Source organism: Ixodes scapularis, unplaced genomic scaffold (assembly GCF_016920785.2).
Source record: "Ixodes scapularis isolate PalLabHiFi unplaced genomic scaffold, ASM1692078v2 PGA_scaffold13__105_contigs__length_92229423, whole genome shotgun sequence".
Classification (NCBI taxonomy): Eukaryota; Metazoa; Arthropoda; class Arachnida; order Ixodida; family Ixodidae; genus Ixodes; species Ixodes scapularis.
Window position 1 is genome coordinate 76,811,796 of NW_024609839.1, and position 23,214 is coordinate 76,835,009.

Here is a 23,214-nt window from a genome sequence, read left to right on the forward strand (position 1 = left end):
TCACAGACCTCTCGCTCCTTGGCAGACTCGGTTGTCCCGCTGCAGTCCTAATGGAGAACCGCGCCGAGTGTTCCTCATTCTAATCCCGTTTCTTCAATAATTATGCCGCGGTACTGCGCTGCACAAGACTGCTCGAACAGCGTATGTTACAGCGGCAGGCCTGCGCACAAGTTTCCGAGTGAGCCCACGTTGCGGAAGCTGTGGATTCGCGCGGCCCGTCCTTCCCAGCCAACATGGAAGCCCGCCAAAGGCGATTGTCTTTGCACGGAGCACTTCGAAGACGAGGACTACAAGACGAGCCCGAAGTTACTGCAAAGTCTGGGCTTGCCTGTAAAACAGGCCTATTTGAAGCCTGACGTGGTGCCATCGCTCTTCACGCGAAAACGCAAGCGAGAGCGGCACAGCGGCGCCGTGGAAAAACGGCGACGGAAAGAGGTGAGCGCAGTTACTAAAATATTTTTCTGCTTGTTTCTGAGAGGAAAGCACGAATGCGAGTGGTCGTGAGATTAGCGTAGTACATTGCGCGACGCTGTTAGCGCAAGCCTGCTAACTCGCCTTTGAAGACGAGCGCGGAGAAACGCCGAGATCGCGTTTTCGCTAGCAGCGTCGCGCAGGGTAAGTGTGTACTATATCCGTGTTCGCTATCGTGCCCTTAGCCGGACGAAAGGTTGCCGCCAATCGCAGGTGCTCCACTGTCGGTATCGTGTACATGGCGAGACTGCAGCTATACTCTGTTTCACCTTATGATGTACCGCAGGAAAGGCTACAAGCTCGAGCTTGTAGCCTTTCCTGCGAGCTCACAGCGTAGGCAGCTGCCTACGCTGTGAGCTCGCGATTCTTGCCTTCGTTGCGGTACAACATAAGGTGAAACGGAGTATAGTAGCTGCGGCGATGGCACTCGGTTTTCGGGCTCATTTGCTAGAAACTTGCTTTGAAGCTACGAGCTTGCGCCGGCACCTTTGGCTCAGTTGTGAAGGCTGGTATTTATCTTTATTACTACTGATAAATGCCAGCTAATTTTAATTTGAGAAATTTGGCATTAACCAATAAATATCGAATTTTGATTTGGGCTACCTGAAAATGGCACATAGGACCGAGCTGAACCATTCCTGGGAGAATGTGGTTAATAGATGATCTACGTACTTCCTTTTGGTTTGCAGCGGGTATATTCCGAGCTTGAGCAGGATGTGCAAACTCCGCGGCATCTTGAGCATGTGCTATTCTTCATTGTGGCGCATAAGGAGATGCTGTTGAATTTCGGAATAGGGTACTCACAGTATGAGTGCCACGCCATTTAGAAAAGTGTGCCTGTATACATCATTCTGTTTTGGAAAACTCATTTTCCTCTCTGGTCTGCTCTCCCTGATGAGGTGGTCAAGCTGCTGTCGCTTCATCTGTTCAGTGTTAACCTGGAAGGCAGTTTCTCTCAACTGCGGAAAATAAATGAAAAAGAGCGCTGCAGTTTTTTTTAATGAGAACCTTGTTATGGTACATATTTCCACCCCTTGTTTATATTTCTGATTACTATGACGATATCTTAGTTATAGACCAACACGCGGCCCTGACGTCACGCAGCTGCGGTGGCACTCTTGACGGCACTGCGCAGGCGCAGAGGCTTCACTTCACGTGAATTCGGTTTCTGCGTTCGCACAGTCCCCACACCTGGTGTGGGCAAATGCAGGCTTTTTTGTAAACAGTGTGCCGGTTTATAAGATCTTGTTTCGTCTATGTTCTTCCCATACATTGAATACATGCTCGCAGTAATGCTTCACGTCGACAAGTGCCGAGAATGCCTAAAAACCTGGTGGTGTATGGAATTAAATTGCAGCAAAAATCAATTCTAGTGCCAAAAATAGATGCTGCTAAACGCGTGCCAATTTAGAACAAAAATAAACACTGCGAAATCTTTTGCTGAGTTACTCTGTCTTAATCTCGCGGAATGTGGTGTTTATTTATAAAGTTCACTAAGAACACCAGCTGGCCATTTATGACAATTGCACCCCAATCAAGAGGTTATTACAAGTGTTGTTCAATTTCTCGACTCGAGGCAAGGCCACTAATTAACCTCGGTCGTCATTCGACCGTTTCATCTTAGTGTTCATGACTGTGCACTTGACGGTGTGATTTGCTTACCAGTTCAAGCAAAGTCAAGATGAGGAGGGTACACAGAGTGACATGAGCCTAACGAAGATAAGGGCTTGGGCCAGTCACCCTCATTTGAGCAGAACCTGGGTGTTAGCAGCATATTGACAGTGTGTTTGTTTGCATGTTGTAAGTTTTTATGCCTATCATTTATAGATAATTGCTGAATTGCTGGAGGCACCGGCACAAGCAAAGGCCACACTCATCGCTGAAGAAGTCAGCACATCGTCAACCCCTTCTGGTGACGACACTGAGCAAGGTCCTGACTCTGGACATGAACCAATGCATGATGCAAATGCTGGCATCGAAGAACCTTGTTCGAGCTCAGGTATGTGCGCCAATTGAAACTACTCGGCTGACATATTTTAGTACTGAATTCTGCCAAATTAGGGTAATCTAGCCTATTGCTGATTACATGAGCCAAGGATGATTTTGTTTTGAAAGACACTTTATTTCCTCTGCTGTGAACAGCCCCCTCCATCAGTAATGCCAAACAGGCTCAACCTGACCTTCGGAACGCTGCTACGCAGACCTCGGGCATCTACAGAAATCGAGGTATGTATCTGCAAGAAGAAATTTCACAGAAGGCAGCATTGTTCAGATCGTTGTAACACGTTATAATGGCACAGGCATACAAGTCACCTTGAAGACTTCATCACGAAAGTCCCAAACGAATCCTGTCCTCGTGACACCACGATGCTCCTCACCAAATCATGTCCCCCAGGCTCCATTGGATTGGATGTTGCCTGAAGGGCTGACTCTGTCGCCGCAGCCGCCAGTGCACAGACAACCAGCTCCACCACCGGACCCACCACAGCTGCCAACAATAAACAATGAGCTGCCCAGTGCAGGCCAGGAAGAGTCTGTTGAAGAGTGTCCCACGGAGCTGCCAGAGCCACACGTGGAAGCAGACAGCCTATACCTCCCCTCTGACGCTAGCTTCCTCATGATGATGTCCGACACCGGCTTTCTGAGGTTGGTATCAGTCGGATATATGTCATCTTTAGTGACGAGTATGAGAGGGTGTGTAAGAGGTTGCTTTTTTCTTTTCTTTTTTTTTATTCCAGGGATGCACAGCAGAACACTGCATCTGACAGCGCACTCAGTCAGCATGAGAGCAGCAAAAGCATCGACTACGTCTCGGAACGAAAGTTTATTGTTTTCGAGTCTTGTTTGGACGAGCTACTAGGTAATTGTCCCGAGTGCACTGCACTGTGCCGCATCACAGAGAAGAAGATCAAAGGGACATGTCTCCGGGTGCACAGAATGTGCAACAATGGCCACCAACACACCTGGACCAGCCAACCATCAGTGAATAGGAGGGCCCTGGGCGATGTGCTCCTAGCTGCAGCAACGCTCTTCTCTGGGAGCATCGTCAAAAAAGTGCTAAGGCTCCTCCACCAGATGGGCGTGCCCTGTTTATCGTACGAGACATACTTTAAGATTCAGGGTGCCTTCCTTCTACCAGCGATCAGACAGGTATGGCACGTTTTCAAGCTTTTCCTTTCCTGTGAGAGGTTTATTTTAGGTGCCAATATTTCAGGCTCAGCACTCCTATGGGATCCTGAATGGTGTAGTACATGCGTAGGAAGCACCATATGTTTCTGTCTACAAGTCACACACTCCTATAAACGGCTGTTTTTACAAAAAGCTTGATATATACATGTTTGCAAGTGCGTCTTCAGGGTGCCTCCATCTTGCCGAGTTGGGTTGTGCTTGGGCGCGGCCATAGTCTGATTACGACACCTTAGTGAGGCATCGTAATCGAATTTAATGCGCCCAAGTGCACTCCAACTGGGCAAGGTGGCGGCGCCCCGAGGCCGTACTTGCAAACGTCTATAGGTGGCACATCTTTATACGGGCCGCAAGGCAAAACTGCATTGATAAGCTGTCATATGTATATTGTAATATAAGCACAAGTAAGAGCCAGCTTCAATGTTCTTGCGAACTACCGTGGGAAATTTGTTCTGATATGGCCGGCTGTAAGCTCTGCTGGAAGCCGGCATATTGCCAAGGTTCCAATTGTAAGGAAAAGCTGATCCGCCGACCCGAAGGCCACATCTAATGGATCTAGGTCTGTACGATTCAATACACTGCAGCACCTGAGGCTACATCTAATGGATCTAGGTCTGTGCGATGCCATACAAACTACAGGCTCTGCCGATTCTCCTTTGTTGTAACTTTGATACGGCCTTGCACAGCTATGGCTTATACTTGCAAAAAAAGCGGTGTAAGTCGCACCTCTGTGTAAGATGCAGTGACAGGAATTTGAGGAAAGAAACAACTTATGTGCTGGAAAATATTGTAAATAGGGAGAGCTGAGATGTCCTCTGTTCCTCTGCACCTATTTTTACCACACTCCTGGGGTGGAAAGGTACCAACTGTGTGGGCAAAGCAAGTATATACAGGGTTCATGGCACATACTTCAAGCTCGAAGACTCGCCGCATTCCATGTGGGTGAATTGTCGCCCTATGTGTTTCTAAACGTGGAGGCAACGTTTTTAATTAGTTCTTATTCTCCTGCTTCGTGACTGATTGCACCTACTGGATAAGTGTACAGTGTAAAGGGCAGATTTTGATTTGGGGAATAAGTAAAAGAATCAAAAATAAATGTTTCCCAGGCCGATCGTAAAGATTAATCGAATCGGCGAGTACTCTATTTTTTATACGGGGTGGCATTTCTTCAAGGTTAAAAAAACGAGCCCGCTCTTGAGAAGGCGGCTCCTCGGCAGCCAAACTGTCCTTGTTGATTGCTACGAGGGGAACAAGACCTGAACAGGCAGGGGTGTATGCGACCTAAATAAGTGCAAAACTATGCTTCTTGAGTTTCAATACGGAAAATGTCAAAAGCTATTCATCAACTAGCCCTTGCATAGATAATAGAAAGTAAAAAAGTGTTTTGCCAATCTACCTAGTAGTGCATATGTGCCTTCAATATTTATACTCACGACTCTGAGCATTTCATCCCCTCATTTTGAAAAGAAAGAAAGACGAATTACAATTTGTCAATGCTTTGATCGCATTTACTGGGATTCAAACTTAAATGCTGAACTTCCATGGACGTTCACATAAAGAAAAGAAGCTTGCAGTATACTTATAGGTGAAATGAAAAGCATGTTCAGGATTTATGTTTGTTTACAAAAGTCTTTGCAAATAAACTTCCAGGTGTGGAACAGGAAACAAAACGAGCTCTTCGAGCAAGCAAGTGGACGAGAACTGGTCCTCGCTGGTGATGGGCGGTCAGACTCCCCCGGGCACTCAGCAAAATATGGAACGTACACCGTCGTCGACGTGTCAACGAAGAAGGTTCTCCATGTGGAAACAGTGCAGGTAAATTTCCCCTGCTATAAATGTTCTGATGCTTCTGTTCTTCTGGAATGAAACCTTTCTGTAATTAATTGAAAATGAATGGCGAAAACAACTTGTTTCAGACATGGGTTGTCTCATTCAACAGCTCTAGTTGACTTCGTTCTGGATACTTCATGTTCGGTGTGATAATGCAATGTTTTATTTGTCACTTCAGTCCAACGAAACGAAGGGCAGCTGGGCAATGGAGCTCGAGGGCCTGAAAAGGACTCTACTGATTTGTGAAGCCAATGGATTGACTGTGGGAGGAATCATCACTGATCGCCACTCCATGATCAAGTCATTCCTTGCCAAGTGGTACCCCCAGATTCGGCACATGTTCGACTGCTGGCATGTTGCAAAAGGTGAGCCATAAGTAATCGGGGTTCCAGGTTATGCAAAAACAAAAAAAAAATTGAATTGCAGAACACTCCTACCCTTGCCTGTCACTATACTTTGTTTCTGCGTATGTTGTACTGCAGGAAAGGCTACAAGCGGGAGCTCCTTGCTGTATGGCAACTGCTCGGCGGCACAAGCTCTCGTGCAGCAGGAGCAGCTGCCAAGGCCATGAGCTTGCGCTTCTAGTTTTCGCTGCAGTACAATATAAGCTGAAACATAAGCCGTGTTTACATGAATGCGGCTTAGTCGCATCGAATCCAGTTGTCGCATTCAATGCGGTGATGTAAACAAACAATACAGTAGGAGAGCGCATCGCATTCAAGTCGCTAGACAGAGGTGGATTGAGATGGCGAATGCACATTTATTCAAAACATGTAAATGGAGGTTGCATCGCAATTTGGATCGGGGAGGATTATGGGAAGGCACCCGCTCTGGGAGCAAGCGAACAGCTGAGAACATGGCGGCAGCCACCCTCGGCGGCGGCGGAGAGCAGTCCGTGTGGTCGCCCGCAATATTTTCTCCAGAGAAGAACCGCAAGCTTTTATTGTCAAACTATGTGAGCGACATATAGCAAATCTGCTCGGTAAAGCGGCCCTTGTCCAGGCCTCGCGAAATAGGACCTTCGTGTCCGAAGGAGTCCCTAGAGCCTTCAGTGTAAGGACAGACGCCGATAGCTCTGAGCACTGCATGCTAGGCAGAAAGAGGAGCTCCAACCTCGGTGCCGTTCCTGGCTGTGCCAGAGCCTTTCGGCCTCAGGGTCCGGTCGCGGTTGGCAAGGTTGGGCGAGGTGGCGTCCCCAGAGCGGTTGGGAACGATCTCGCTCACCAGGCCATGCGCATGCCGACTTGGAGCCCAAACTGCTTGGGTTTTGATGTTTCTTCCGTCCCGTAACTATTTGCGCAGCATCGAAGACAGCAGGCACAAACTTTACACTCGACGAAAGCGTCTAAAAAGTAAAGTGTCCTAGAGTGAGGTATCGCCATGTTTTTTTTATACTTGAGAAAATGGGGCAGGATTGGGTTTTTCTTGTTTTTGGTGTTCATAATTATGAACTCTTTATTTTGTCAAGCTGTTGTTTCTGGCAATGTAAGCTTGGTGCTTAGCAGAATGAATACAATGCTTCATTTTTCAGGCATCAAGAAACGCATGGTCTCAGCTGGGAAACTCAAATCCCTTGTGGGACTCCAAGACTGGGTGCAGGCAACTGTCAAGCACCTCTATTGGTGTGCGGAATCCAGCGATGGAGCGCCAGAGGAGATCCTTCCTAAGTGGACTTCCCTGGTGGGACACGTGGCTGACTTGCACGAACATGCCGACCCCCTGTATCCAAGGTGCCAGCACGGAGACCTGGGGAAGAAAAAGTGGCTTCCTGAGGGCAAGTAGACCACAGCATATTAACAGTGTTGACATGTTAGTGTTTCATACCAAGTGATGCTGTGAAGTATGCACCAACTCATGTTTGCAAACAAACAGGTCCGGCCGATAGCAGTGCCACACATTGCGCAATGAGATGTGGGCAGACATGCTGGTCTGCCCACAAGTCTAAAACAAATTTTGCCTTGCACGCATGCTTGTCAAAGCCTTATGATTATTTACTTTGAATTGTTTATAAGAGGAAGACCAGCGCTCGTGGACCATAGAATTACACTTTCAGCGTTCTCCTCAATGCTTGGGTATTTAGAAAAAGGTCTGCTGCGACGCTGTCTGCTTTTGTGTGGTATGAATACCCGGCCGATTCAGTCAAGGCAATCCGTTTTCCAAAGACGTTGCCATGCTGACAATTATCGCATTCATTTAGGCTTAGAAATGGCCAGAATGGAAAGACTAAAAAATGTGGCAAGGTCATTGCTCATGCTTTGCGATTTAAGTGAGGTAAGGCAAAGTGAAGGCTCCTGCACCATTCGTTGCTGATTAACGCACCCGATACTGCAGCTACAACGACATATTAGTTCCAAAGCGAGCAGCGCTAACTCACCGGGGCACTGCCATGTTTCCCCGCATCTCTACCGAGCCAGTCGCGTGATTTCAAAATCCCTCGCCTAGGTACTGCAGTCAACTTGTAGCCATAGTTAGCGCTTCAAGCAAACGGGCCCTGGTGTGCCTTTTCTAGTGGAACCGCAATTTGCTCACACATAAAACTTTTGAATTGGCCTTAGGTTGAATTCTTTAACAATTTCAACCAAGTTGTTGTACTGGTTCTTAGTTTCAAGGTGTCTGATTATGAATGTGGCAAGTTTACTGGCTCTCTATACTGGTTAGTCCGTGTGGCAGCCAGGGAAGAACCTATGACTGCTGGTAGAGGGGAGTGAGCCGATAGGTGGTAGCTTCAGCTTTCTTCCGCGTGCATCGTTACCGCGCGGTGTTTATACGGACCGCTGGGACCTGTACTTACATGTTCGGGCACACGAGTCAACCAAGCATGACGATTTGGTGCATCATGCCTTTGCAAAATTAAAATCGGCATCGCTTGGTCTATTCGATAAAAAAATCTAGGCGTCATAAACACGGGCAGTAAGCAGGACTGGTAGCAGCCTATTAAACTTACCCAATTTAATCTGTTCTCATCAGCTCTAACCCTTTTATTAACCTCTGGATATCATATATTTTTAATTTAATTACACAAAACTACTACTTTTTCTTATGAGCCTTAGTGTTATTGTTGTAATAGCAGATTTGAAACCACACAGTCTGTAATACAAGTGTCCTACTTTATCCAGGACTTCAGGCACACGACAAGCTAAAGAGCATCGTGCTGTCAAAGCCACTGCTGAAGGACATCCCGCAGCTCTCAACCTCAGCGCAAACCTACGCAACTGAGTGCTTTCACAGCACGGTGAACCAGTTCGCACCAAAGTCGACACACTTCGGTTACGAGAGCATGCAGGCAAGGTATGCAAGCTAACCAATTGTTTGCATGTGCCCGCTAAAGTCTTAACTTTTCAGAGTCTTTGTGGCAGCGCTGCATTTCAACGAAAACAGCGACAGGCCACAGGCGACTACTAAGGAAGGCAAAAAAAGGTTCCTGGTCAAGCGGCCTAAACAAACAAAGAGGCCAATTGCATCTCCCATGAAAGGGCCCTGCACATACGGTAAGATGTCAAAACGAGTACAACTACCAGCTTCTAACATCTAGTCTTAATTTCAGCCTATGTACAAGAGCTCATGAAGGAAACCCTCGCCCTCAATTGCCACTACCCGTCGTACCGAGCTGCACGAAAGGCCAACTGTGTCGAGGCGCCCCCAACTCTGTCCAGTGGATATGAACGCCCCAACAAGGACCTGCTCATCTCTAACCACCGTTCCCGGTTCAACTGCTAAGCTGAAGCTGAAGGAACATGTACTGTCGGGGAAAAATCAAATGCGAACAGAAGAGCGCGTGGCTTGCGGTACAAGCTGCGCCGCCTGGAAGCGAGCCTAGGGGCGAGGGTGCATGGCCTACCCGATGAGTTTACGCCCTTCGCTCGGCACTCCCCAAGCTTCAGCAGTGCGCCTCTTAGTGCACTGAAAGCTATCACCACTATCTTTGCTCACTCGGCGCATGCGGCACAAGGAAGCTTGCTGCTTGTAGCAGCTAAAGCGCGCACTCTCTCGGAGCGAGCAAAGATAGAGGTGGTAGCTTTCAGTGCACTAAGAGACGCACTGATGAAGCTTAGGGAGCGCCAAGCGGAGAGCATAAACATATCGGAGTAGGCCACGCACCTTCGCCCCTAGGCTCACTTCCAGGCAGCGCAACCTGTACCGCAAGCCACGCGCTCCTCTGTTTGCATATCATTTTTCCCTGACAGTACATTGTGCAGGAACTTGAAACATTTATTTACACTATGCACAAGCAGCAAAGCAGTTTGATCTGACGTGTCAATCGCATCTGTTCCGAGCACGAGCCCCCGGCCGCCAGCCCCTTGCCACGAGCTCCTTTTCAAAACGTCTGTGGCCCATTTTCTCGTCTTAGGTCTCCGATTGTTGGTACAGACTCCCCACCGAATGGGTGTTACCCCATTTTAAATTTTTTTAAATTTGTTATCTCTAGCGGATAGAGAAGTTGGTCTTTTCAGAAGACTGCCCCTGTCCGGACGCACTATACATGCACAAATCCTGCCGTCTCGCCCACAGAAAACCTTTTCAACTCTTCCTATCTTCCGGAGTAAACGTGGGAGCTGTTCCTTCAGAAGGACGAGCCCGCCCACCTCCAGACGTGGCGATTGCTGGCCTTTTGTTTCAAGGGCAGATCGAAGTTCTCTCGGGTAGTCTGACCTCCCGTTACCCAGAGTCTGTTAAAGAATGCTTTCCTTTGTTTCCATATTTCTCGGAGCATCTCTGGAGACGACGCAAAGTCTTCTCTTTCAGCCACTGGAAGTGCTGTCAGTCGTCCTCCCCTGAAAAAGCTAGTCGGTGTGAGCGGCTGGCCTTCGTCAAGCTCATTGTAAACGAATGTTGGGGGACAAGAATTTAGCATCGCCTCAATTTCGCATAGGACTGTGGACAACTCTTCTGCTGCGTTCATAGTTTTTCTCCCGATCACTTTTCTTAGTCCCACCTTCACGTATCAAACCAGTCGCTCGTAGAATCCTCCCCACCAAGGAGCACGCTCAACAATAAAACTCCCCTCGATGGTTGCATTGGCGAAGTGATTCACCACTTCTGAGTGTCGTAGGATCTTCCTAAGTTCTGCCAGGTCTCTGGAGGCTCGCTTGAAGGTTAGCGCATTGTTTGAGTAGATGATGCGGCAAAGTCCCCTCCATGACACAAACTTACGGGCAGCTACAAGAAAACTTCTCGTTGAAACGTCTGGTACGAGCTCCAAGTGGACCACCCGCGCCACTGGACAAGTGAACAGCGTGATGTACGACGTCCTTTGCCTGTATGTACAGCAGTCCTGCAAAATCTACACCAACTACCTCGAAAGGTTCAGCCTGCGTCGTTCTCGTACGCAGCAGAGGTCCCGCTGGAGCACTGGAGCACTCGCCGGAATAGCACTAAATCGCTGGCACGTTACACACAGCGCAGCATCTTCTTCACCAGCTCTCGTACCCCGAAGGATCCAATACCTCTCGCGGAGCTGGACTGGAGTGTGTCTTACTCCTGCGTGTAACACCATCCTGTGAGCGTCGATCACAAGTACCGTGGAATATCGATGCTCTTTCAGTAGTACGATAGGGTTTCGTTCATCGTATGTCATGTTGTTCGATCGGAGTCGCCCTCTTATGCGAAGCACTACCTCTTGGTTGATGAAACTACTGAAGTCTCGAAGAGGAGAAGTGGATGGGGTCTCGGTTCTGCTGGTCGCACGTCGAAGCTTGGCGGCAAACGCCGATATTAGCTTTTAGCCAATATGTCCGCGCTCCTTGGATTTCCTCTGCAGTCAGAGGCCCCGATTGTTTTCCCGTTGACCTAACGTTGTGAAGGAATCGAAACATCCACACTCTTGTTCTGTTGAGTTTTGAAGCTGAGCTGAATGTGGTGACATCAAGCAACGTTGCAGATGGTGTTGAAATGTCCAATATGTCAGCTCTCGGTCCCCTCTCCTCGAGCTTATATCGAGGTGGCTCCTCGCGCTTCTCCTTGGGCCATTCTTTAGCTGGCAGCGGCAACCAACTGGTCCCCGAACAACAGAGTGGAGTGGAGACCAATCCAAGGTGGTCAGACCTCGTGACATGAGGTCGGCGGGGTTCTCCTTTCCCGGCAGGTGGTGCCATGTCACACATTGCAGTTCTTCTGTGGCATTCCAGCAACCTTGTCATTTGCCAACCTGATGTCTGCCCTCTATGGAAGGCCGACTTCGCACCTCCCATTGGTCTTGGCGATCATAGTTTCGGAGTCTCGCATGACATCGTTGTCCGAAGGATCGTCCACCGATGCGTCGATGACACCCATCCTCTGAAGTTCCCAGAATTGCTTGAGACTTGGCATGGGTTCGGGCTCTTGGACCGCCGTTCTCCGCATGACCACCCTGGAGCAACTAATAACCGGGGAGCTTGACCCTTTTCGTCCCTGAACCGCCCATCCGAATACGGGCTGCACTGCAGTCAAGCTTCCTCTGTCGGTGAATCTTTCCAATGATGTACTCCCAGTAGTGATCCGGGCCAAGCAGGATATCGATGCCCCGATGTTCCAGTCCGGTCATGGCATCTCCTACTAAGCAACCGAGCTCCTTTAATGTCGCGACGATGGATTAATCTGGGCTTGGGAGATTTTGTTCGCAGATGGTAGGTGTTTCTAGCATGTCGATTTCATATTTTTTGTAGTACCGTTGGCCCCGCAAAGTAAGCTGCACCCTGCGAAACATACGTTCGGTGCTTTCGCCTCTGAACACGCCGAACGTGAGGATCTCCATCCCGAGTTGTTTGCAACCAAGTCTCTGGGACAGCTCCTCCGTAATGAAGGAACGTTGACTGCTGCTGTCAAAAAGAATTCGGGATAGTCTTCTTTTGTTTTTGTTCTCGGCCCATGCGGTCACCGTCTGCAAGAACACTGCTGGCTTGCAGTTCTTTCCATTGATCTGAAGACTGACCGGTGTTTTATTTTCGCTTTCTGTTTTATTCACCGCGAAAAGTCGTTCCAGTACGTAATCCGGGTCACACATAGTAGGCGCATGCCATCCTTGACACCTGGTGCAACACGGCGTGCTTCGGCACATTCTCGCCGTGTGGTTTGCTTTTGTGCAACGAAAGCATCTGTTGCCAGCCTGTAATCTTTGTTTTTTTTTCTCAGTGAGCTCAATATTGGCGTTGCAGTCAGGTGTGGCGTGTTCTTCGGATTTGCAGAACTAACACTCTAAGCCTTCAGTCTTGCCATACAAGGCCGCTGCGGTAGAGTTTCGAAGGTTTGTGTAGTTTGAAAGTTTCTTCGGCAGTTCTTGTTTAGGGAAACGAATTGCAGGCTTACCGCCAAAGTCGTCCTCTTGTTCCTCTGACGTCCTTTCCCAGCTCTCGACTTCAACTCGAATAAATTTGAGTAGAGTCTGTAGAGCTCTTAGATGAACATTCTCTGTTGGAGACTCGGGACTGGTGCCCGTCACTGCGGTGGCGTTCTTGGTGTCCTCCAACGACATCTTCCGGTTGTAATCCAGGGACATGTCCTTCGGTAGTGCTCGCAGTAGGAGCGAGTAGAGCATGGCGCAGTAGGATTCCTCGCCCACACCCAGTGCTCCAAGTCCCCAGATGTGCGCCTGAAGACTGTCGTACAAACGACGCAGGGTTCGGGCATTGCCCTGTAGTGGTACCTTCTGGATGTCCATCAGACTTTCCATGTGGTTGTGTACCAGAGTCTCTTGCTTGCCGAACCGCTGCTGTTGAAGGTCGATCGCGTCCGTATAGCATTGAGCGGTTGGCTGTAGTTTCGGATGGCAGCTGATCCATCTCCGGTAAGCGCTGATCTCAGGTAATTGAACTTTTTCGATGGAGTCAGTTCCGGATTCTCGTGGATTGTGGTTTCACTCCCAGAATGCTTGCCAATTCTTCCGGTTGCCGTTGAACTTGATAAATTCTAATTTTGGAAGCTTGACTTTCTACGGCTGTTGCTCTCCAATCGTTCGAGGGACCACTTGCTCGTTGGCTGTTCTCCACGCCCTTCGCCTTCTTTCTGAGCTTCGTGAGGCATGTGACAATCTTGTCAGTATAATCTATGATTTGCGTGAACTCCATTTTCACGTCTCTTTCGGTAATCAAAGGCTCGATCGCGGCATCTACGTGGCCGAGTTGATCCCGAGAGAGGCTTATGCACTCAATCAAAATCTCTAGGTCATCGATGACTGCTGGAGTCAGCTGAAATAATTCTTTTGCCTCGCTGAGGAGTTTAGTTACTTGTGTTTGCAGAGTCTTCCGTTTCTTCTTGAGGATGTCCATGATCTTTCAGTCTTGTCTCGATGGAACGTTGCTTCTGTCGTTCGATAGGTATTGCTTCGGTCTACCAGATTCCCTTCGTCGAATCGTTCCGTAGCAGGTTTCCGCACAAAATGCATGAACTTCTGGTGGTCATTGTTGGTTACATTGATGCAAACATTTATTTACACTATGCACAAGCAACAAAGCAGTTCGATCTGACGTGTCAATCTCATGTGTTCCGAGCACAAGCCCTGGGCCATGCGCTCCCAGGACACTAGCTCCTTGCCATGAGCTCCTTTTCAAAACGTCTCTGGCCCATTTCCTCGTCTCCAGTCTGTGATCGTTGTTACACATTGTTTGTAAAGTAAAAAATTGGTTAGTTTGCAATAAACAGTGAGTTTCTTATATGTCAAATATTGATCTCTTCATTCTAACATTAATTATGTACTGCTCGTGCAAGCTGTTGCTCCCAAGTGCTTGGTAGGAAAAGATACATATTTAGGAGGTTTGAAGGTAGATAGCATGCAAACTTACTCAGCACTTTGACTGCTTGAAGCCCGTGTAGTCTGCAGGGTTCGGGCCGGGGAACTCTTTGCGGACCCTGGTCACCACGCAGCTGGGCAAGGTGACCCGGTTCTCCTTTCCGAGCCTTCCGTGTATCCACCAAACAAATTGGCAGTATGCCGTGTACCTGTACTTACTGCAATGATAACATAATAAAGTTATTTAGTTACACTGCCAGGTATCCACTTGGAACTAGAAGGCATTCATTGTTTTTAGTTCGATGGCCAGCAGCAAGACGCCACAAGCTGTAGTTTCATTAAAACATGCATATTCGAGCGAGCAAGCATGTAATGAATGGTTTGCTTCTAAATTTTGGGTATGTTTTTCAGGCCACCAATAAAAACCTGCCTGTGTCGGAAACTTCAATTGCCAACATTGAGGCACTGCCTTTTCTGGTTCATCTAATGCAAATCTCGCTTTGCATCCTCCCTTTATTTACAAAGCGGTGCACATGATAGTAAAAAAGTATAGCAATTTAGTTTCACTGTACGTACGCATTTATCTCCTTTATGTTTCTTGTGCTGAGAGGCCGGCAGACTCTCAGCTTCCTGTACTCTAGGTCCAGGATATCCCTGTCCAGGCAGTACAGCTCGAAGAGCCTGTGTGCCGTGATGCAGGGAAGGCTCCCAGCCTTCTCTTTGACCTTGCACTGCTCCTTGCAGCACACACTTTCCACTGGTGTAGACATGGTGCCACACCGGGATTCGCAGCAGCACCTGTTTCCCAAAGGTAGAAACATGAATTAGTGCATATGTCAACATTTCTGTAATGCTGTGTGGGCACTGGTGTGGCTACACACTTTGCCTCTTTCTTTTCTCAATCCAATTGTGTCACCCAAACACTGCTCAAGCCTCAAATGCCTTTTGGGAGTATTCACAACCACGATGCAGTCACTATACAGCAGCTACATTTTTGCGTATAATAATATAGTAATACTTTATTCATATTCCGGAATCTTTGACCCAGGCATAGAGGGCCGCAAAAAAGCAGTGCTGCCCATGCCACAAAGGCCTGAGTGCCCAACCTGGGGCCCAGCATTGCGCAAACACGTGCATAATAAAAAAAAAAAACAAAAAAAAAAAAAACGTACAGCGCGCACGTGAGTACTTCGACGGTGTATCGGCACTACGTGCAGGTTCAAGCCCGCACGCAGCTGATGCATCTTCAATTTCTAACGCGCCTTCGCGGGACAGGTGCACGGGTAGCCCCTGCCTTAGCACTGACAATTTCTAGCAAAAGGAGGCGCATCTTTCTGTAGCCCAAACGATGGAGCCGATAAGTTCAGGTTGGAGCTTACTCGCCGCCGCTCGGCGATACCAAGAGCATGTCAGTCACTAGTACACCTGATAACATAATATATAAAACCCCATTTATCATCGGTTCTTCGAGGCTACAAGTCAACTTCGCGCAACCCCAAAACAATCGGTTCTTCGAGGCTGCAAGTCAACTTCGCGCAACCCCAAAACAATCGCTCTCCCGGGCCTATGCAAGACATACGCTGCGCCATGTGCGCGTGTTCTTACCAGCGTGTGTTGAGTAGCCGCCGCCTGTCACTTCGCGGCAGAGCGTCTGGCGAGGACTCCGCTGCTGGCTCCGTTGAAGTTTCATTACTGTCCGACGTCGCGGACGGGTCGCAGGCGTAAGGCAGCACCTTACGCCTCTTCGCTGGCGGGTGCTCGCGCTCCTCATCCGACGGTACTGCGTCGCTCCCGCTGCAGCTACTGCTGCTGCTGCTGCCGCTCTTGGCGCACGCACGTGTCGCCATAACCACGCCACCGAGCTCGAGGTAAACGCGGCAGGTCACAGGTGACAGCAAACCAACAAAGTTGTGATTTTTCGCGTCTCCTGAGGCAGCTGCGCGAGGTCTCTGAGGTCTTTGACGTCACGAAGCGAGGTTCCGGAGACGCTCACCAGGGGCACCTTAAAATGCTTATTTTCCGGTTTATTAAAATTTACGTGGTATTTTCGCTTTACCAGCGCCAGTAAAAATTAAATGACGTGCCATTCTTGCGATTAAGACCAAAAACGTCGACCCGATTTCACAGTTCAGTATCCCTTTAAGGGGGGGACACCGGCTAGAGATTTAACTTCTGAACTACCCAAGTGACCGGAATGAAATTTGCAGTGGAGATTTAACATCAGATGTAGGTGTTCTGTGCAACCTTTAAGCTCTCTAGGACAAATAGTAGTAGGGGATGTGGGTCTTCGGGCTATCTAGTTTTTATAACTGATATGTAAATATTTCAGGAAGAGTTATTGCCTCAAAATATGTGATGCATATCTGTCCTGTGTAAATTTTTGAAAACCTTTTTTTTCCCCAATATGGACTTCAACTTAAAACAAAATGAAGTAGATAGCTTGATTCCACAGCAAATTTCAGTTCAGAAACATCTTAATTGTGGTATCAGAATACTTTTACCTTCGAGCAAAAGATTTCTTCGTATGAAAATTTGCAGCAAAAAGTGGAACTGAGAAAAATGCATTCGAACATTGAACTCCTTTATTTTGTTACTGCCTCAAATGTATTGAAAATACTTTATATCAACGTAACTTTGGTGTATGGTTATCAAATTTAGGGCAAGAGTGTATAATTAATTTCTAAAACCGAAAACCTCAAAATACAAAAATTAATTTTTAAAGAAAAAATTGAAATTTAGGCTTATGTCCCTCTTAAGGTTTTCCTGGAGGCCGTCCTTGAGGTCGCCCTAGAGGTCGTCTCAGAGGTCTTTCTAGATGTCGCCGTCGAGGATGACGTTAAGAATGAGGTCTAGGACGACCTCAAGAGCAACCTCTTTGGTGATCTCAAGGACTACAAATATTTAGTGGCGAGTTTCTCCGCTAAACTTGGCAGAAAAATTGATGTCATGAACTATGCACCAATTCAGTTTCCCCGCTAAATTTGGCGGTGTGGAACAATAAATGCTATCGCATTCACAGATAATCACCCCTACGGTTTCTACAAATTTGCCTCGGCCATTAATTTGCAGCCCTGTCATTTTTTTGTTACTGCTCCGTATTATTTTTATTTCAACCTTAGAAACTAGACTACCCAAGCTCAAACAATTTATGCGGCGGAGTAGTTTTGACAATGACGGCAACTGTTTTTTGGCAGTTTGAAAAGCAAGCAACTGAACAAAGCTCTTTAATCGTATTTCAGCTCATAAGATACTCGCAGTGCGATCTAGGGCAGCCGATGTAGACAAGAGCAAACAAGGAACAAAGTCAAACATTTTTTATCAGATTTGTTTTTGGATCACACACCAAAAGCTAACCCAGTTCCCTTTTCTATCCTTGGTCCATGTAGACGGTGGGCTAATATTAGAATACTATATTACAATACATATCTATACATAAATTTAAAAAAAAAAAATTAAAGGAAGATTCATGGGAGGATCCTTAGGGAATACGTTAGCATGACCCTTGAGAAACGCGACACACATTCCCCTTCGGGAAAAGCTAATGCCGACCCCTTCACTTTTCTGTTTTGCATCCTCTATTTCTTGCTACCTCTCTTTGACTTTGTTACAGGGTCAGCGTTAGCGTTTCTCAGAGGGCAATCTGTGTGCCGCTGCCCAAGGGTCATGCCAACGCACTCCCTATTTTCTGTCATGTAGGCACTAATGCCAACACATTAAAAATGCATGCACCATTCCCTTGTCTGATAACAAATAATGTAGGTAACTTGACATATTAAGCACTGCAGCCAAGCGAGCTCCGGTTACCTTCGGTTCTCCTTGTTGTTATTGCAGAGGAGGGTCATGTCGGAGAGGAACAGCTTCTTCACCTCGATGAGCTCTTCGCAGGGCTTTGACTGACGGATTAGTGTAGCCACCACCTTCAAGATCACTGCAAGCAAGATACGAGCGGTTCCAACACCCAACGGATCAACAAGCCCACTCGTTCGTAAACAATGCTATCAGGCCAATCCATGAGCTTAGCTCTAGTAAGATGCGTGGTTTGGGTCTGTGTGCGGAGCACGGGACCCAGAAGGCGAACTTCCAGCCCCTTCGACTTTAACACTAGGGAAACAAAAGGGGACTTAAATAGAGTTGTATGGAATTCCTACGTCACCCCGTCGTATAGAGAGCGTTTGACGCCGAGAAATCTGGAGGCGACAGAAACCTACTTGGGTTTTCCAACCGGTAGTGTGACTCTGGCTCAGAGTGCTTGGTGTAGAGAATCTGGTTTGAGATGTGCTCCGTAAGCATCTGTACGAAAAAAAAAAAAAAAATTCATAAAACAAAGATGACGAAGCAAGAAAGCGACGAAGTGCTGTCAGATGACAACCCCACCTCATAGAGGGCGTTGTAGGTTGCCATGGTCAGGTGGTCCGAATGCAACAGAAGCCGCTCTGCCAGAAGCATGTACAGGTTGTGCGGTGTCATCACATCATGCTTCCTCCTGCAAAGGTAGAAATAAAAAAAATTGCGGTGGCTTAGCTCGGCCATGCCAGGATATACGTAGCATGAGCTTATGCGCGCAAAATGAGAGGCGCTATCAAGCGGCTCCGGTGCAGCGTCAGACTTTGGCTACTGCGCAACGGAGGCGCACAGCTGGGCACGCGGCGGCACCAGTGCGTCTGCTGCGGTTATGACGTTGCTCCTCTGGAATGCGCAGACCGGCGAGGCAAGCGTGGCGGCGGCGGCGGCCCCGGCGCGCCAGTTGTGCGCCGTGTGACGTCACTGCTCCTCGCGCATACACAGCACGGCTCATTATGCGAGCCACACGAAACTGCTCAACCTCGGCCAGTGTAGCTCACGCTACAAAATTTAGCAGTCCCGCGTTAATCCACAGTACAGCACGTCACGGCAAAGTTGTTGGGCGTCGACGTCGCGTTCCTGCACCGTGGGGTGCGTGAACAAAAGTGTTCAAAACTAAATGACATGTGACCTTTTTGTTTGGAATGCTTTTGTTTCTTGTTCATTCCGGAGCGCCTGAATGCGCGTCTCCCGACACGAGCTCTTGGCATTAACAGTGCTACAACGGCATTTTGTTGTTGGCTATTCTTTTTCCAGAGAGCATGTGCAGGGGGCATCGGGTATTACAAAAACAAAGCATAGTGCGGGTTATTAATGCCGTTATGCAGCAGACCGATGTTTGATTCCAGAGGGGCGGCAGGCAATCTTTTTCAAGGATTTGGCAACATCAACGACGGACGCCCTACACTGCCAGCTACAACATCAACAACTAGTACTATAACTGCATCAACAACTATACAACATGTAGAACGAATGTCCTTTCCAGTGGTGGGAAAAGCCCATAATAGCTTCACCTGTAGAAAAGGTATGCCCAAGAGTTAAGGCGGAGATTCCACAAGAAACCTTCAGATTTTAAGTCACAAAGAAGCCATCTGGACTCATCAAACTGGAAGACATATTGAATAGTGGTGTAACTTCTTCAGTACTGAGATTTAAGAGTCTCAGTACTGAAGAAGTCACACCGAACTGAGTCTCTCGGCGTACTAAACATCCTACCGCGTCTCCATCCATACCCAGCTCCTTCACACAAATGCGAGCCAACAACGGACCCCAGAACCCTAATGGACGAAACAAAAGTGGTAAGACTTACTTGTGGGTGCTCCTACTAAGGAAGTAGCCAAGCAGCTTGAGTGCCTGGAGTCGAATGCTTTCGTTCGTGGAACCCAAAAGTTTGAAGATTGCCCTAAAAAAGAAAACAAGAAATTATACAAGCTCAATCATGCTGACAAAAACTGATAAGCACACAACGTGCGATAAGCTTTCTAGGGAAGAAGAGAAGGCCGTGCGAATGGCACCGACTAGCGAAGACGCTTTCATTTCTGACGCATGCCGTGAGATGGCACTACACGACTGGAAAAGCCGCGAAGCGCGTGAGCTCCTTTATGTGCCACGCAAATGACCTCGCTTTCGCGTGGTTCGTACTGAGCCTGGATAGCTCAGTCGACAAAGCAATTGGGTCACAATCTGAAGGTGGCGGGTTCGAATCCTGCCAGGGGAGTGAAGTCTTTTTATATGGTTCCCTAAAGGAATATAATGCTTCTCGGTGTTGGTTTTTCCTCACAGCCAGCTACTACAGTTAGCCATTCCATCCAAACATTACAAAACTCCATAGAAATCGGCCGTAAAATACATTGTGTTATAAGACCATCGCCATCAAAAACTATGGACTTTTGTGACAATCCACTGGTCGTCAGCTTGTTCGGACGCCCGTACGAATCTCAATAATGTCAAGGCAGAGTTCTTACCTCACACCATTCTTACAGTCAAACGCTGGAACCATCGAGGCGGGGTGCTCAGCCATCAAGTTCATCAACATCTGGAGAACGTCGTGCAGGTTTTCGTCCTGGAACACGTCGAATCAAAGTGCCCAGAACGGCGGATTCAGAGCCTATTGTTCTCGTTCACGCTGTCAGACCTCTTGCTTCTAAAATTCAGGCTTCAGAGTTTTAGAATCCCATAGAATCTAGCTACTATGTGTATCCTTCATTTCTCACGTTGCAAACATCGCTCAAAGGCAAGGAGCAAGAGCACAAGGTCTGCAGAGCGACTGGTTTGCACGAGAAACTATGCCACAAAAACACTTCCTAACATTTGCTTTCTTGCTTTTCACCATGCTGTGCTCGATTCGTCAAATAGACCCTGCTTGAACATGAAGCCCAATGCACTTGTACAACAGCACAGAAAAATCCCTCATCTCAGACACAGTTCAACTCCGGACGCCCGAAATGGCACAGGGTCCCTCAGCCTCTACGCAACACATGACGGACATCTCCACCCCCCATTCAAGATCCCAAGTGCACTCTGTAACAATACCCATCAAATCTGGAACTTGTCAAATTCATTTGCATTCACATTACAAAGTATGTGAGAGCCAAAAGTGGTGGCCCTTCATATTACAGTGTTTGATCGAGCCAAAAACTAGTGATGGGTCGAATTTTCGCCGAAACTTGGGGTATGGCAAAGCTGAAGTTTTGCCAAACTTTTCTAAAAACTCGGTAAAGATTCGGCAAAAATACATTGTTGCCAAACTTAAAAATTGATATTTCATTGAGTTTTTTTTGTAAAAATAGTTTAGGTTTTTTGGGGTTTTTTTTAATGCATATTGACAAAGTTATTACTAAATAAGGTGATATTCTACAAGATAATTGTATCGGTGTCAATTTTGTGTGTTAACTGGCAATTTTACAGTGGCTTTATGTGGAAGTGGTGGGCCAACGAGGTTGGGAAGTAGCAAGTGCAGTCACAATAGATGAATTTCGGTTTTGAGGCCTCATGAGCACAAGCCTGCAAGTATGTACATTCTTAAAATAAAGGAGATAACACTGCATTCTTATCTTCTGTGCGAGTCATAGTTTCGTGTACAAAAATGCGTGCAACGACTGCTGAGCCTCATCCAAAAGAGATAACAATATTATTGTAGGTATGCATGTTTTCGATTTGAGTCACTTTACGCCAGCTTTGCATAAAAGGGTGCGTTCCATATTTGCAACATCTCGTTTTTAACTTTTGAAATAACAGTTTTTGATGTTAGGACAGAAACAGGCATTTAGGAAGATGGGAAGAGTTAAAAATGTTGGATGCGCAGCGTCGAACATGATAGTTCTGTGTTTAGTTTTATGCGGATAGATGAAAACCGCGAAACAATGCGAATTAAAACGCAATATATTTTGTCTTGGCACAAACTACTTGTGAGCCGAAAACAAGATTGCTATAATTGCGAGGAGTGCTTTAAAGTACTTGTCAATCAATGTTGCAACTACTTTGTTGTATACCTGGAAAGGTCAAATTAAAATCACAATATCCAGAATGTACCACATCATTTGCCACTTGCGCATTGGACTGCATCAATTCCCGTTTTATCTTCTGTTCTTGAGGCAGAAAATATTGAAGAGAACCACTCTCACAAAGGCTGACAAACGTACAGTTACCACATACTTACTCTGCACCTCACCGTAACCGCTGGTAGTACTACACTGTACGATGGTAATCGCAAGGCGTCCATTTGCAATCCATGGCCCGTAGTGTTCTCGCGCGTGTGCAGACATTTGCCAAAATTTTGCCGAATCTCTGCCAAACTTTCCTTGAAAAGTTTGGCATGTGCCAAACTTTTTCATATCTGATGTTTGGCAGATTTGGCCCATCATTCTCAAAAACTCACCGTCCACCACATCGCGGCCGACTCCAACTTCACAAGATCATTCATCATCACATTGCGAAGTCACCAAGTTCATAAGCTCATTAAACTCACATTAACTCACCATGCCATCATATCATGGTGATGGTGATTTGAGTGATATGGATGGTGAGTGACAAGAAGTCGCTCACCATCTTGTTATGAACTGATCAGAGTTCATGAAGCTACTTATTATCATGTCATGAAATTATCAAGTTCAGTTGCACTCACTTTCACCTTATGGTTTTAAATGAGTCTGAGTGAGTCTGATGAGTTTGTGATGTGAGGTTTTAAATGAGTCTGAGTGAGTCTGATGAGTTTGTGATGTGAGGTTTTAAATGAGTCTGAGTGAGTCTGATGAGTATGTGATGTGATAAGGAATGGCTCCTTATCACATCACAAACTCATCAGACTTACTCAGACTCATTTAAAACCATAAGGTGAAAGTGAGTGCGACTGAGCAAATTCACGAGTGAATCTGCCGAGGCAGAGTGAAGGGTCACCTCGTGGACAGTGGTGAGGTAGTTGAGGATGCTCTGCAGTTCGTCCTCCTTGACTCCGTTCCCCTTGAGGATGAGCTGCTTGAGGAAGATCAGCATGTAGGCTCGGATTGACAGGATGTCGTTCTGGTTAGGACGAGGGCCGTCTGCCAGGAAAGACGAGAAGAGAGTGAATTTAGTGGAGAGCCTTTCTCCGCTATATTCGGCGGGAACAGTCACGTGGCACTGCGACACTTTCCAGTGATGGTGTCACATTATGTCAGGGTGTCACACAAACACTAACTTCATTCGAT

General features: G+C 47.3%; 3 protein-coding genes across 3 annotated transcripts in view; 1 reads left to right on the forward strand and 2 right to left on the reverse strand.

Moving 5' to 3' along the window:
• Window positions 1–23,214, reverse strand: part of LOC8050748 (neurobeachin) — a 334,808-nt gene that overhangs the window by 177,301 nt on the left and 134,293 nt on the right. Inside the window, exons 16-21 of the mRNA XM_042289974.1 lie at window positions 22,925–23,067; window positions 20,494–20,591; window positions 19,839–19,931; window positions 18,563–18,671; window positions 18,397–18,478; window positions 17,993–18,116 (exon numbers count right to left, since the gene is read on the reverse strand). Of these exons, the coding sequence (XP_042145908.1) occupies window positions 17,993–18,116; window positions 18,397–18,478; window positions 18,563–18,671; window positions 19,839–19,931; window positions 20,494–20,591; window positions 22,925–23,067 (649 nt within the window). The remainder of the gene's footprint in view (window positions 1–17,992; window positions 18,117–18,396; window positions 18,479–18,562; window positions 18,672–19,838; window positions 19,932–20,493; window positions 20,592–22,924; window positions 23,068–23,214) is intronic.
• Window positions 40–9,263, forward strand: LOC121835568. The gene is made up of 11 exons (XM_042289975.1): window positions 40–435; window positions 2,299–2,470; window positions 2,614–2,697; window positions 2,772–3,117; window positions 3,210–3,621; window positions 5,308–5,472; window positions 5,666–5,852; window positions 7,019–7,261; window positions 8,604–8,775; window positions 8,830–8,975; window positions 9,032–9,263. The coding sequence occupies exons 1-11, from the start codon at window positions 103–105 to the stop codon at window positions 9,202–9,204; spliced, it is 2,433 nt and encodes an 810-aa protein (XP_042145909.1). The 5' UTR covers window positions 40–102; the 3' UTR covers window positions 9,205–9,263.
• On the reverse strand, window positions 7,146–16,328 carry LOC115322492 (P2X purinoceptor 7-like). The gene is made up of 4 exons (XM_042289976.1): window positions 15,794–16,328; window positions 14,765–14,986; window positions 14,241–14,406; window positions 7,146–7,233 (listed from the first exon to the last, which is right to left on the reverse strand). Exons 1-3 carry the CDS (start codon window positions 16,033–16,035, stop codon window positions 14,241–14,243), a joined length of 630 nt encoding a protein of 209 aa, XP_042145910.1. The 5' UTR covers window positions 16,036–16,328; the 3' UTR covers window positions 7,146–7,233.